We start from the raw sequence: 14,039 nt of genomic DNA on the forward strand, positions 1-14,039 counted from the left end.
AAAGAATGCCTTTGCAAAGTTTTTTTTCAATTTCATATAAATTAAAAATCAAATTCATGAATAGATACAGTGGCGTACCAAAAAAAAATTATTTTACGCTCCCAATATTAGCCTCAAACAATAGAGGAAGATCACAGGTTTCATTTGAATTTTGTGATATTTAGATAAATTAATCGATTACTGAGTTATCGGTCAAAATTTATTTGCTCCAAAATCTATAAATTTACCTACAATCTATCTATCTATCTTCTATCTATCTATCTATACTATAATAAATCTCTAGAAAATCGTGTCTGTACATCCAAGATTTCTAAAAAAAAAATAAGTGTACTTGACGTTTGGAATGTCGTAGAATCCATCGGCACCACTTTATTCTGTTTGTCTGTTTACTCATTGGACCTTGAATCGACAAAAATCACAGTTTGATAAAATCAAAGTAAAAAGTCGCTACAATTATATAGTACTCTTATTAAAAATATCTGAGAGGATAATGATTTTCCGATAAAATTAATAAGGAAACTAATATATGACTACTCTCAACCCAGTGATAAAAATATGAAGGAGGATTCACATTCTAAAATTTACAACACGGCCACTTATGTCGCAGGATTATCGGAAAGATTCAAACACTCCACTTTATATGATAAACAAAATGTGCATGGGCTTTACATACGATAACACGCTGCGAAACATCTTCAGCAACCTTAAGGACAAGATACCGATACTTGAGAAATCCGATGTAGTGTAAAAGATTCCTTGTAAGTTCGACGGGTCCCACGTATGACAGAAGGTATAAGTGGGTACTACAAAGTCAAAGCTTAAGCAAGGATATCCGCACACAAATCAAATATAAAATTGAGAAATAGCTTGTCGGACAACAAAACGGCATTATCATCTATACAGGACACTACCCTGACTTCGAGAACGTTCCAATCTTAGAAAAAAATAAAAAAAGAACTACAACAAACGCTTTATATTAGAAATGCTACACATAGTGGACACCCCTAATGATAAGAAAATGAATTTCAAAGCGGTTACCGCTGATTGCCGTCTGGGTAACAACGGTTCAATGCCGGTATGACTAACTTATATATAAGCTTTACTGTTTGCCGTCTCATGTATGTTGTTGTTTAAGTTTATTCATTCGCTTACATTTTCTGTTTATTTATGTTCAGTTTCCACCATAGGCAAGGCTTTTTTAATCTTCTAAATATAGCTGAAGGTGTAAATAGAGTAAACGTTTGTCATTAATTTTTGTTTTTTGTTGTGCAATGGTTTTCGTGTTATTTTGCAGTCCTGATGATGACTTCAGACAGAAGTCCAAATATCGAATAAATAAATAAAAAACATAACATATATTGTTTTTATTTAAAATCGGCCTGTGAGCTCAAAAAATTCAAAAATAGTTTATACCGACGGTCAAAAACACACAAAATCATATTATAATTATCACAAATATTATTATCAAAGCAACTACTTCGATTTTATTATTGTCTTTACTTTATTGGTGTCATTGACTTACCTATCAAATATTCTTGCTTCCTTTAGAACATTTCCCAAATTTATATAAGCATCTAGAAAATTAGGATCCAAAGTAACAGCCTTTTCAAAGTGATGAATTGCCAACCAAATTTCGCCTTGAGCGTTGAACACGCATCCCAAATTACTCCAAGCCACCGCAAATCCGGGACAAGTTTCAATAGCTTTTAAATAACAAGCCTGGAAAATAAAATAATGCGCATTGATTAGTGACTACGTGTATTTATTTTATTTACTTATTGTTACAGCTGTTTAGGCCTAAAACTTAAACTACTAAATACAATTCATTACTTAGTTATACTTAATATTCTGCCGGAATGCCAAATGATTCCAATCAGCGTGACAAACGGACGAGTCTGGGAGTCACTCTTTTAAGGGAGGTTGGAAAGGACGCGTTTCCAACCCTCCAGTGCCCCCAGCATAAGGTAACAAAATTAGGAACATATAATTTTGAATTATATTGGCACACATGTATTTAGATATTGGAAATAGCCCCGCAACTTCATTTAGTAATGATGCTGTCAAAATGCACGAAGCTTCCGATCAGCACATCTCAACATATAATGGGAGGTTGAAAAGGACTTGTTTCCAATCTCCCCTGTTCCAACACTTGTTTGGCCTCATTTTCGTTACACATCGTATAATTCGCAAGTGATTCCGCAGTGAGTAGCAGAAAATATCGGCTGAAAGAAGCGAATTCCAGCGAAATTAGTGGTTGGAAAGGTCTGGAATTGCAGGTGGCGACCGATTTCCTTTTCCTTGGGACCGGATGTATTATATTTTGCTGCTTCTGCTATTTCAATTCCCTTTTCGCGCTCCAGTATAAGATATCTCATGCAAAAATAAAAAGAGAAAAAAAACGTTTTTCTTATTGGAAGGGTTTTACAGTGTCCCAGTAAACTTTTTTTAAAAGTGTTCAAGTTATTACTACTTTGTATGTGATTAGAAAGTTCATTGACATATTTTTGGCCTTTGTAAAATATATTTTGCTTGTCCACTTCTGTTTTGAAAAGAGGTAATCTAAAATTATTATTTCCCTGATTGATGAATGCGCATCTTTTACATATATAAACTTTTCGGTTAGGTATGTTGGTAATCTACCGTGCTTGATATTAAATACAAATTATATGCTGTGGTAGAATATAAGGTGTTTTACACTCAACCAGTTTAGTGCTTCTGTCATGTTATTAATGGGAGTATCATACCTCATGTTTAGTATAAATCTCATAGCTTTATTTAACTTGTAGCTTATCTACTTGTGTTGCATCAGCAATAAAGAATATTGCAGGTCAATATATGAAATACCGCTCTATGATAGATTTATACACTCTCAGCTTGTATTTACTATTGATAAATTTGCCTGACTTTGCAAAAACCAATTTTCTTGCCTATTTTGGCAACTATATAATCAAAATGATCATTAGCTTTTAATTTGTTATCAATCTGCACCCCTAAGTACTTGAAAGTTTTAACTTCGTTAATGTTTGAGTTCATTATTTTTAGCTCGATGTTATAAGATTATTTCTTCATTGCTCTGGATATGACCATAAAATTGGTTTTATTAACATTAAGTTTTAGCTTATTGTTACAAAGCCACCTGTATACTGATTTCAAGTCTTCCTGCATTTTGCATGATATCCGTTTCACTTACTTCGAGTAATGGGTCATCCGCAAACAGCCTTATTTTACTATGTTTTAACGCCGAAGATATATCATTTATATATACGTTAAATAGGAGCGGGCCAAAACCGATCCTTGTGGCAATCTACTTTCTGTCATTACCTCATCCGAGACAACCCACTGAATGGCTGTTTTTTGTCTTCGGTTAGCTAAAAGGCTCTGACCCCACTGCAGCTCGTTGTTCGAATTCCAATTTTATCCAATTTTGTAATCATTATATTTCAGTCTATAGCTCCAAATTCTCTCTTTAAGTCGATAAAAACCACTAGTGCAATTTTATTTTGATTTAGTTTTTCTTTCCAACTCGATCTTACGTAATTTAAAGCCGTTTCACAAGAGTGTCCTTCTCTGAAACCGATTTGTTCTTTAATTAGTATTTTATTTATTTCCAAGTAACTCACAAGCTGATTTTTACTACTGTTTCTAGAATTTTTTCGATATTCGGCTACGCGTTGATCGGCCTAAGATCTTCTGCCATTATTGAATTTGTAAATATTTTATTGGTACTATTGTTGATATTTTCCATGCGTCGGGCACTATTCCCTCTAATAATGATTTATTTATGATATCCGCATAGAAATTCCCATGTATCACACCGAATTTTTAATTACTTCTTCTCATAGTAAGTTTGCCCCTCCGATTTTATTTTTTAACCTATTAGCTACCAATATGGCACCATCAACCATAACTTCTTGAAATTTCAAACACGTGCTAACCGTGTTTTGCGATTTCTCGATTTATGTCAACAACACTATTAACAAAAAAGGAACTCAATGCATTAGCTAAATCTTCTGGTATTTATACTGTAACGAATTTAGGGAAATTCCGCTTATTTGAAACCTTCTGCTAACGTTCGAATCGCTGAACTGTTGAATAAATCACCCCAATGTTCAGTATTGCAAACTAGTCGTTATTTAGATTACTTCGGGAGTACTTCATAATTATACTTCACAACAAATGACGTGTTTAAATAAAAACTGATACGTTATTACTCAGCTTGGGCTGCTTTTATACTCTCGGTTTCCTCGTTCACCCACTAGTAATTTCACAAACAGTTGTAGCTCATGCTCGGTTAGTTACCAACTATATACATGTATATCTGTAGCCCACGCCTCTCCCATAGCTATATGCGTGTGTATGTGTGAGTAACTACTTCGGCTGATGACTACATCTGTGTGTGTAGGTATCTCTTCGTTGCCTTGTACATAAGTGTGGCTAGCTTTAATGTGTACATGTACATTAGACTGGGTTGGTCCCCATACAAAAAAAAGTTGCTAATTCCCATGGTGCAATTAAATTTATTCAATTCAATTTATTTAACACATTTGTACAAGTGAGACTATTGTCTCTTAAAGTGCATCGATATTTGGATATGTGTACAATATAATAATGTGAGTATAACATTATTTATATTAATATAAAAGAAATAACAGAAATAGACAATGTAGATTCGAGAAAATAGCTAGAATAGAGTTTTTCGTATATCAAAAAATTCAGACAAAGCCAATTTAAAGCGCGATGCATTGGGCTCATTTTTAATAAAATTAGGTAATGAGTTCCATATTTTGATGAATGTCCGCCCCTAAATTTAAAGATTATGTTGAGAAATACAGCCGAAAAGGTTTTTTCGTTGTAACTTGGTTATTTGACGTCCGATTTTTAAAATCTATATGTCATTATTTTTGCCTTGAGAAGCTTCACATTTCCGTTTAATGTCCTTTTAAGCTGTGAAGTCGTTTTCACATGATTAGGTCAGTTAACAAAATTTTATCCACCCTAATGTATGCTTTTTTCCTTACCAAACGAAAGTACTTAAAAATTCAAGAAAATATTGCTTTGAAACCATATTACTAAAATAATAAACAAAGAAGTTATAGCACTTTCAATATTTATTGCAACTGTTATTTTACCTGATTCTTATTAACTATACTTAGTAAGCTGGGTTGATTTGCATGGACGAAAGTTAACCCATATCGCGCCACCGATTTTTCGATAGGTTTTGGGCTCAGGAAAAAAAGTTCCACTAAGCATACCCAAAAAAATTATTTTCGAGCCTGCAAAATTTGAGTTTTTTGACTTTTTTTCTTTGATTTTTAAGGTTTTTTTCATGACCTACTTAAACAATTTTCCTTTGATTTTAAAATTTTCATGAATACCCTGTCCGACTCAAAATTGTCTGCTAAAAACTTTGGCGATAACAGTTTTTTGAGAAAAAAAATATTTTTTTGATTTTGAGGAGTGTTTTGGTGAAAAAGTTTATTTTTTGCCATTTTTTTAAGGGTTTCTTCAGAAACGTGCAAAAGTATTGCCGATGAAAACGAATTTGTCTCATTGTACCCATCCCACTTAAAATTATGCGATAAAAACGTTGGCATTAACAGTTTTTTAAAAAAAGTAATATTTTTTTTGTTTTTGGGACTTGTTTTGGTCGAAATCGATTTTTTCATTTTCAAGGCTGCAAATCATTTTTTATGTATTTGTTTCCGTTAGACCCACCAATAAGTATACCAAAATGATCAGGGGACGAGCTAAGTTGATTTAGCCATGTCCGTCCGTCTGTCCGTTTGTTTGAACGCAAGCTAGTCCCTCAATTTTTGAGATATCTTGATGAAATTTGGTAAGCAGGCATATTTTGATGGGGGATTTGACATATGTCGGAATCGACTGGATCGGACCACTATAGCATATACCTCCCATACAATCGATTGTTCAATTATTTATTTATTTATTTATTTATCATTAATCAAACACACAACCTTAGGTTAATTTACAAGCTTAAAACTAACTTAAAAATAACATTAAAAAATAAACTTGACAAGTGAAGATGTTTAACAGGTTTGTTTAACAGAGAATAACAAGTCTGAGGATGTAATAAAATGCAAAAAAGAAGAATGTAAGAGAAAGTTCACATTGCCTTTTTATTGATGAAAATAGTTTATGAGCTCATTATTGAAGCGCAGCGCATTTTGTATGGCTTTAAGTTTTTGGGGCAGAGCGTTCCAAAGGCGAACAGCGCAGACAAAAAATTGACGTTCAGTAATTAGGCAGTTGTACTTCATAGTAGTTAAGTTGAACGATCGAGGTGATCTGTTAAATTTAAGGCGGTCCATGAGATATTCAGGTTCTCGAGATGCGATGATCTTATGAAGCAGTGTTAGGCACTTTAATTGTAACAGGTTATCGAATTTAATAGAAAAAATCCGCTTGGCGAAAATGGAGATGTGCTCGTAACGCCCAACACTATACACATATCTGGCTATATTATTATAGAGGACATTTAGTTTACTACGACACAAGCTATCGCAATTGGCATAAAGTTCACATCCATACAATAAGGTGGGTAACAGATATGTTTTAGCTAACAGCAGTCGAATTTTCACTGGGGTAAAGTGTTGGGTAGTCCAAAGTGAGCGAAGCATGACATAAACCTTGCCTATTGCTCTATAAATGTGGTTATGATTTTCTTATAGATTACTATGCACTGTGATTTATTTGGGTTTAAAAGTAGGCCATTATCACTTGTCCACTTGTTTACATGTTCTAAGTCAGTGTTAAGATAACTAATACAACTATTAACAGATAAAAGAGGACAACTGACATATAATTGCACATCGTCTGCGTAAACATGAATATCACAATACCTCAACACACTTTGAAGGTCATTAACATACAACACAAACAATAACGGGCCAAGAATCGAGCCTTGAGGAACACCCTTGGAGAGCGGTAGATAATTTGATATGTAGCTCCCATTGCACACAGCTTGCGATCGCTCACTGAGGTAGGAGTCTATTAAATTTAAAGTAGGAGGTGAAAAATTGAACAAGTTTTTTAACTTTAGAGTATGAAGATTGTGGTTTACATTGTCGAATGCTTTGGAGTGGTCCAGGAGCGTTAGAAAAGTAACAAGGTTGTTGTTAATGTTTAGCCTGATGTCATCAGAGACTTTAATTAAAGCAGTGGTGCAGCCTCTACGGCTTCTAAAGCCAGACTGGTTACGATTTAAAAGTGAGTTTCGGGTCAGAAATGAGTTTATCTGGTTATGCATTATACGTTCAAGGACTTTGGACAGGAATGGCAATTTATCGATGGGTCTGTACTCTCCGTTGGGTTTCTTCATCGGAATGATCTTCGCAACTTTCCAACAATCAGGGAACACGGACGTGGTCAATATAGTGTTAAAAACATAGGTAACAAACGGTAAAATTTTAGGGAGTAAACATTTAAAAAATTTTGGATGAATTCCGTCTAGACCAGTAGCATTGGACTTTACACCAAGGACAAACTCAACGACTGCACAGTCATCAACGTTCGAAAAAAGAGAATTCGGGTATCGCACCACACAAATAATCGCCATACCTTTCATGGCATAAGTTACTGTCACAGCTAGATGATTGAACAAATTGCTCATTTAATTTATTTACGTCTACATTTTCAAAGATATCGTTACATTTGCTACCGATGCCAATATCCCGAATGTAATTCCAAGTCTTCTTCGACCCCATTGCTGTACTAAACTGATACTCATAGTATTTCAGCTTTTGCAGCTTTATAGCCTTGGTAACTTCTTTTCTGCGCCCCTTGAAAACATTGTATGTTACAGTACATTTAAATCGTTTCCATTTCCGATAAGCTATGTTGCGCTTTTGGATAAGCCTCTTTATGTAGTTGTTGAACCAAGGCCGTTTACGATTTTTTGAGTGTTTCACTACAATAGGCACATGTTGGTCAAAAAGTGAAGCGATATTATTTTGAAGAAAACGGATCTGCTCGTGTATTTAAAATATAAACAGTTTCCCAAGGAATACTATCAACAGCTTCTTCGAGTTGCACATGATTAATATGCATGAAATCCGGGTAGGAATAGGCAACTGCTTCACATGTGCGGTCGAAGTCAAATGATATAAAAATTAGGTCATGATTGGAGAAGTTTGGGACTGAAAGCTGGTCGTAGAGTTGAATATTCGATAGTTCATTTACAAAAAATATATCTAAAAGAGTACTGCTAGTTTGAGTGAAATGTGTTGGCGTTATGGTATTTACTGGGAAAAGTGCAAGGGTTTGCATAGCTAAAGAAAATTTGTTTTCACGAAGCAGGTCACTATTGAAATCTCCAACAACTACAATATTGTTATAATTTAAGGTACAGTCGTGGATTTCTTCTAAAAAGCTATCAAAAGCAACGTATTTGTTTGGCCTGTACACACAACCTATTAGTATTTTGTCATGATGGGAATTTATTTCAACAAAAATGTACTCTATTTAATGTCCTTTTAAGCTGTGAAGTCGTTTTCACATGATTAGGTCAGTTAACAAAATTTTATCCACCCTAATGTATGCTTTTTTCCTTACCAAACGAAAGTACTTAAAAATTCAAGAAAATATTGCTTTGAAACCATATTACTAAAATAATAAACAAAGAAGTTATAGCACTTTCAATATTTATTGCAACTGTTATTTTACCTGATTCTTATTAACTATACTTAGTAAGCTGGGTTGATTTGCATGGACGAAAGTTAACCCATATCGCGCCACCGATTTTTCGATAGGTTTTGGGCTCAGGAAAAAAAGTTCCACTAAGCATACCCAAAAAAATTATTTTCGAGCCTGCAAAATTTGAGTTTTTTGACTTTTTTTCTTTGATTTTTAAGGTTTTTTTCATGACCTACTTAAACAATTTTCCTTTGATTTTAAAATTTTCATGAATACCCTGTCCGACTCAAAATTGTCTGCTAAAAACTTTGGCGATAACAGTTTTTTGAGAAAAAAAAATATTTTTTTGATTTTGAGGAGTGTTTTGGTGAAAAAGTTTATTTTTTGCCATTTTTTTAAGGGTTTCTTCAGAAACGTGCAAAAGTATTGCCGATGAAAATGAATTTGTCTCATTGTCCCCATCCCACTTAAAATTATGCGATAAAAACGTTGGCATTAACAGTTTTTTAAAAAAAGTAATATTTTTTTTGTTTTTGGGACTTGTTTTGGTCGAAATCGATTTTTTCATTTTCAAGGCTGCAAATCATTTTTTATGTATTTGTTTCCGTTAGACCCACCAATAAGTATACCAAAATGATCAGGGGACGAGCTAAGTTGATTTAGCCATGTCCGTCCGTCTGTCCGTTTGTTTGAACGCAAACTAGTCCCTCAATTTTTGAGATATCTTGATGAAATTTGGTAAGCAGGCATATTTTGATGGGGGATTTGACATATGTCGGAATCGACTGGATCGGACCACTATAGCATATACCTCCCATACAATCGATTGTTCAATTATTTATTTATTTATTTATTTATCATTAATCAAACACACAACCTTAGGTTAATTTACAAGCTTAAAACTAACTTAAAAATAACATTAAAAAATAAACTTGACAAGTGAAGATGCTTAACAGGTTTGTTTAACAGAGAATAACAAGTCTGAGGATGTAATAAAATGCAAAAAAGAAGAATGTAAGAGAAAGTGCACATTGCCTTTTTATTGATGAAAATAGTTTATGAGCTCATTATTGAAGCGCAGCGCATTTTGTATGGCTTTAAGTTTTTGGGGCAGAGCGTTCCAAAGGCGAACAGCGCAGACAAAAAATTGACGTTCAGTAATTAGGCAGTTGTACTTCATAGTAGTTAAGTTGAACGATCGAGGTGATCTGTTAAATTTAAGGCGGTCCATGAGATATTCAGGTTCTCGAGATGCGGTGATCTTATGAAGCAGTGTTAGGCACTTTAATTGTAACAGGTTATCGAATTTAATAGAAAAAATCCGCTTGGCGAAAATGGAGATGTGCTCGTAACGCCCAACACTATACACATATCTGGCTATATTATTATAGAGGACATTTAGTTTACTACGACACAAGCTATCGCAATTGGCATAAAGTTCACATCCATACAATAAGGTGGGTAACAGATATGTTTTAGCTAACAGCAGTCGAATTTTCACTGGGGTAAAGTGTTGGGTAGTCCAAAGTGAGCGAAGCATGACATAAACCTTGCCTATTGCTCTATAAATGTGGTTATGATTTTCTTATAGATTACTATGCACTGTGATTTATTTGGGTTTAAAAGTAGGCCATTATCACTTGTCCACTTGTTTACATGTTCTAAGTCAGTGTTAAGATAACTAATACAACTATTAACAGATAAAAGAGGACAACTGACATATAATTGCACATCGTCTGCGTAAACATGAATATCACAATACCTCAACACACTTTGAAGGTCATTAACATACAACACAAACAATAACGGGCCAAGAATCGAGCCTTGAGGAACACCCTTGGAGAGCGGTAGATAATTTGATATGTAGCTCCCATTGCACACAGCTTGCGATCGCTCACTGAGGTAGGAGTCTATTAAATTTAAAGTAGGAGGTGAAAAATTGAACAAGTTTTTTAACTTTAGAGTATGAAGATTGTGGTTTACATTGTCGAATGCTTTGGAGTGGTCCAGGAGCGTTAGAAAAGTAACAAGGTTGTTGTTAATGTTTAGCCTGATGTCATCAGAGACTTTAATTAAAGCAGTGGTGCAGCCTCTACGGCTTCTAAAGCCAGACTGGTTACGATTTAAAAGTGAGTTTCGGGTCAGAAATGAGTTTATCTGGTTATGCATTATACGTTCAAGGACTTTGGACAGGAATGGCAATTTATCGATGGGTCTGTACTCTCCGTTGGGTTTCTTCATCGGAATGATCTTCGCAACTTTCCAACAATCAGGGAACACGGACGTGGTCAATATAGTGTTAAAAACATAGGTAACAAACGGTAAAATTTTAGGGAGTAGACATTTAAAAAATTTTGGATGAATTCCGTCTAGACCAGTAGCATTGGACTTTACACCAAGGACAAACTCAACGACTGCACAGTCATCAACGTTCGAAAAAAGAGAATTCGGGTATCGCACCACACAAATAATCGCCATACCTTTCATGGCATAAGTTACTGTCACAGCTAGATGATTGAACAAATTGCTCATTTAATTTATTTACGTCTACATTTTCAAAGATATCGTTACATTTGCTACCGATGCCAATATCCCGAATGTAATTCCAAGTCTTCTTCGACCCCATTGCTGTACTAAACTGATACTCATAGTATTTCAGCTTTTGCAGCTTTATAGCCTTGGTAACTTCTTTTCTGCGCCCCTTGAAAACATTGTATGTTACAGTACATTTAAATCGTTTCCATTTCCGATAAGCTATGTTGCGCTTTTGGATAAGCCTCTTTATGTAGTTGTTGAACCAAGGCCGTTTACGATTTTTTGAGTGTTTCACTACAATAGGCACATGTTGGTCAAAAAGTGAAGCGATATTATTTTGAAGAAAACGGATCTGCTCGTGTATTTAAAATATAAACAGTTTCCCAAGGAATACTATCAACAGCTTCTTCGAGTTGCACATGATTAATATGCATGAAATCCGGGTAGGAATAGGCAACTGCTTCACATGTGCGGTCGAAGTCAAATGATATAAAAATTAGGTCATGATTGGAGAAGTTTGGGACTGAAAGCTGGTCGTAGAGTTGAATATTCGATAGTTCATTTACAAAAAATATATCTAAAAGAGTACTGCTAGTTTGAGTGAAATGTGTTGGCGTTATGGTATTTACTGGGAAAAGTGCAAGGGTTTGCATAGCTAAAGAAAATTTGTTTTCACGAAGCAGGTCACTATTGAAATCTCCAACAACTACAATATTGTTATAATTTAAGGTACAGTCGTGGATTTCTTCTAAAAAGCTATCAAAAGCAACGTATTTGTTTGGCCTGTACACACAACCTATTAGTATTTTGTCATGATGGGAATTTATTTCAACAAAAATGTACTCTATTTAATGTCCTTTTAAGCTGTGAAGTCGTTTTCACATGATTAGGTCAGTTAACAAAATTTTATCCACCCTAATGTATGCTTTTTTCCTTACCAAACGAAAGTACTTAAAAATTCAAGAAAATATTGCTTTGAAACCATATTACTAAAATAATAAACAAAGAAGTTATAGCACTTTCAATATTTATTGCAACTGTTATTTTACCTGATTCTTATTAACTATACTTAGTAAGCTGGGTTGATTTGCATGGACGAAAGTTAACCCATATCGCGCCACCGATTTTTCGATAGGTTTTGGGCTCAGGAAAAAAAGTTCCACTAAGCATACCCAAAAAAATTATTTTCGAGCCTGCAAAATTTGAGTTTTTTGACTTTTTTTCTTTGATTTTTAAGGTTTTTTTCATGACCTACTTAAACAATTTTCCTTTGATTTTAAAATTTTCATGAATACCCTGTCCGACTCAAAATTGTCTGCTAAAAACTTTGGCGATAACAGTTTTTTGAGAAAAAAAAATATTTTTTTGATTTTGAGGAGTGTTTTGGTGAAAAAGTTTATTTTTTGCCATTTTTTTAAGGGTTTCTTCAGAAACGTGCAAAAGTATTGCCGATGAAAATGAATTTGTCTCATTGTCCCCATCCCACTTAAAATTATGCGATAAAAACGTTGGCATTAACAGTTTTTTAAAAAAAGTAATATTTTTTTTGTTTTTGGGACTTGTTTTGGTCGAAATCGATTTTTTCATTTTCAAGGCTGCAAATCATTTTTTATGTATTTGTTTCCGTTAGACCCACCAATAAGTATACCAAAATGATCAGGGGACGAGCTAAGTTGATTTAGCCATGTCCGTCCGTCTGTCCGTTTGTTTGAACGCAAACTAGTCCCTCAATTTTTGAGATATCTTGATGAAATTTGGTAAGCAGGCATATTTTGATGGGGGATTTGACATATGTCGGAATCGACTGGATCGGACCACTATAGCATATACCTCCCATACAATCGATTGTTCAATTATTTATTTATTTATTTATTTATCATTAATCAAACACACAACCTTAGGTTAATTTACAAGCTTAAAACTAACTTAAAAATAACATTAAAAAATAAACTTGACAAGTGAAGATGCTTAACAGGTTTGTTTAACAGAGAATAACAAGTCTGAGGATGTAATAAAATGCAAAAAAGAAGAATGTAAGAGAAAGTGCACATTGCCTTTTTATTGATGAAAATAGTTTATGAGCTCATTATTGAAGCGCAGCGCATTTTGTATGGCTTTAAGTTTTTGGGGCAGAGCGTTCCAAAGGCGAACAGCGCAGACAAAAAATTGACGTTCAGTAATTAGGCAGTTGTACTTCATAGTAGTTAAGTTGAACGATCGAGGTGATCTGTTAAATTTAAGGCGGTCCATGAGATATTCAGGTTCTCGAGATGCGGTGATCTTATGAAGCAGTGTTAGGCACTTTAATTGTAACAGGTTATCGAATTTAATAGAAAAAATCCGCTTGGCGAAAATGGAGATGTGCTCGTAACGCCCAACACTATACACATATCTGGCTATATTATTATAGAGGACATTTAGTTTACTACGACACAAGCTATCGCAATTGGCATAAAGTTCACATCCATACAATAAGGTGGGTAACAGATATGTTTTAGCTAACAGCAGTCGAATTTTCACTGGGGTAAAGTGTTGGGTAGTCCAAAGTGAGCGAAGCATGACATAAACCTTGCCTATTGCTCTATAAATGTGGTTATAATTTTCTTATAGATTACTATGCACTGTGATTTATTTGGGTTTAAAAGTAGGCCATTATCACTTGTCCACTTGTTTACATGTTCTAAGTCAGTGTTAAGATAACTAATACAACTATTAACAGATAAAAGAGGACAACTGACATATAATTGCACATCGTCTGCGTAAACATGAATATCACAATACCTCAACACACTTTGAAGGTCATTAACATACAACACAAACAATAACGGGCCAAGAATCGAGCCTTGAGGAAC

The 14,039-nt window shown here is 34.4% G+C and overlaps 1 protein-coding gene across 3 annotated transcripts in view; it reads right to left on the bottom strand.

The window, feature by feature from the left end:
• sxc (O-linked N-acetylglucosamine (GlcNAc) transferase sxc) overlaps positions 1–14,039 on the bottom strand; it is a 1,061,542-nt gene that overhangs the window by 754,306 nt on the left and 293,197 nt on the right. For all 3 annotated transcript variants that reach the window (XM_067773008.1, XM_067773007.1, XM_067773009.1), the window contains exon 5: positions 1,523–1,719. In XM_067773008.1, the coding sequence (XP_067629109.1) occupies positions 1,523–1,719 (197 nt within the window). The remainder of the gene's footprint in view (positions 1–1,522; positions 1,720–14,039) is intronic.

Source organism: Eurosta solidaginis, chromosome 3 (genome assembly GCF_040869045.1).
Source record: "Eurosta solidaginis isolate ZX-2024a chromosome 3, ASM4086904v1, whole genome shotgun sequence".
In the NCBI taxonomy this organism is placed as follows: Eukaryota; Metazoa; Arthropoda; class Insecta; order Diptera; family Tephritidae; genus Eurosta; species Eurosta solidaginis.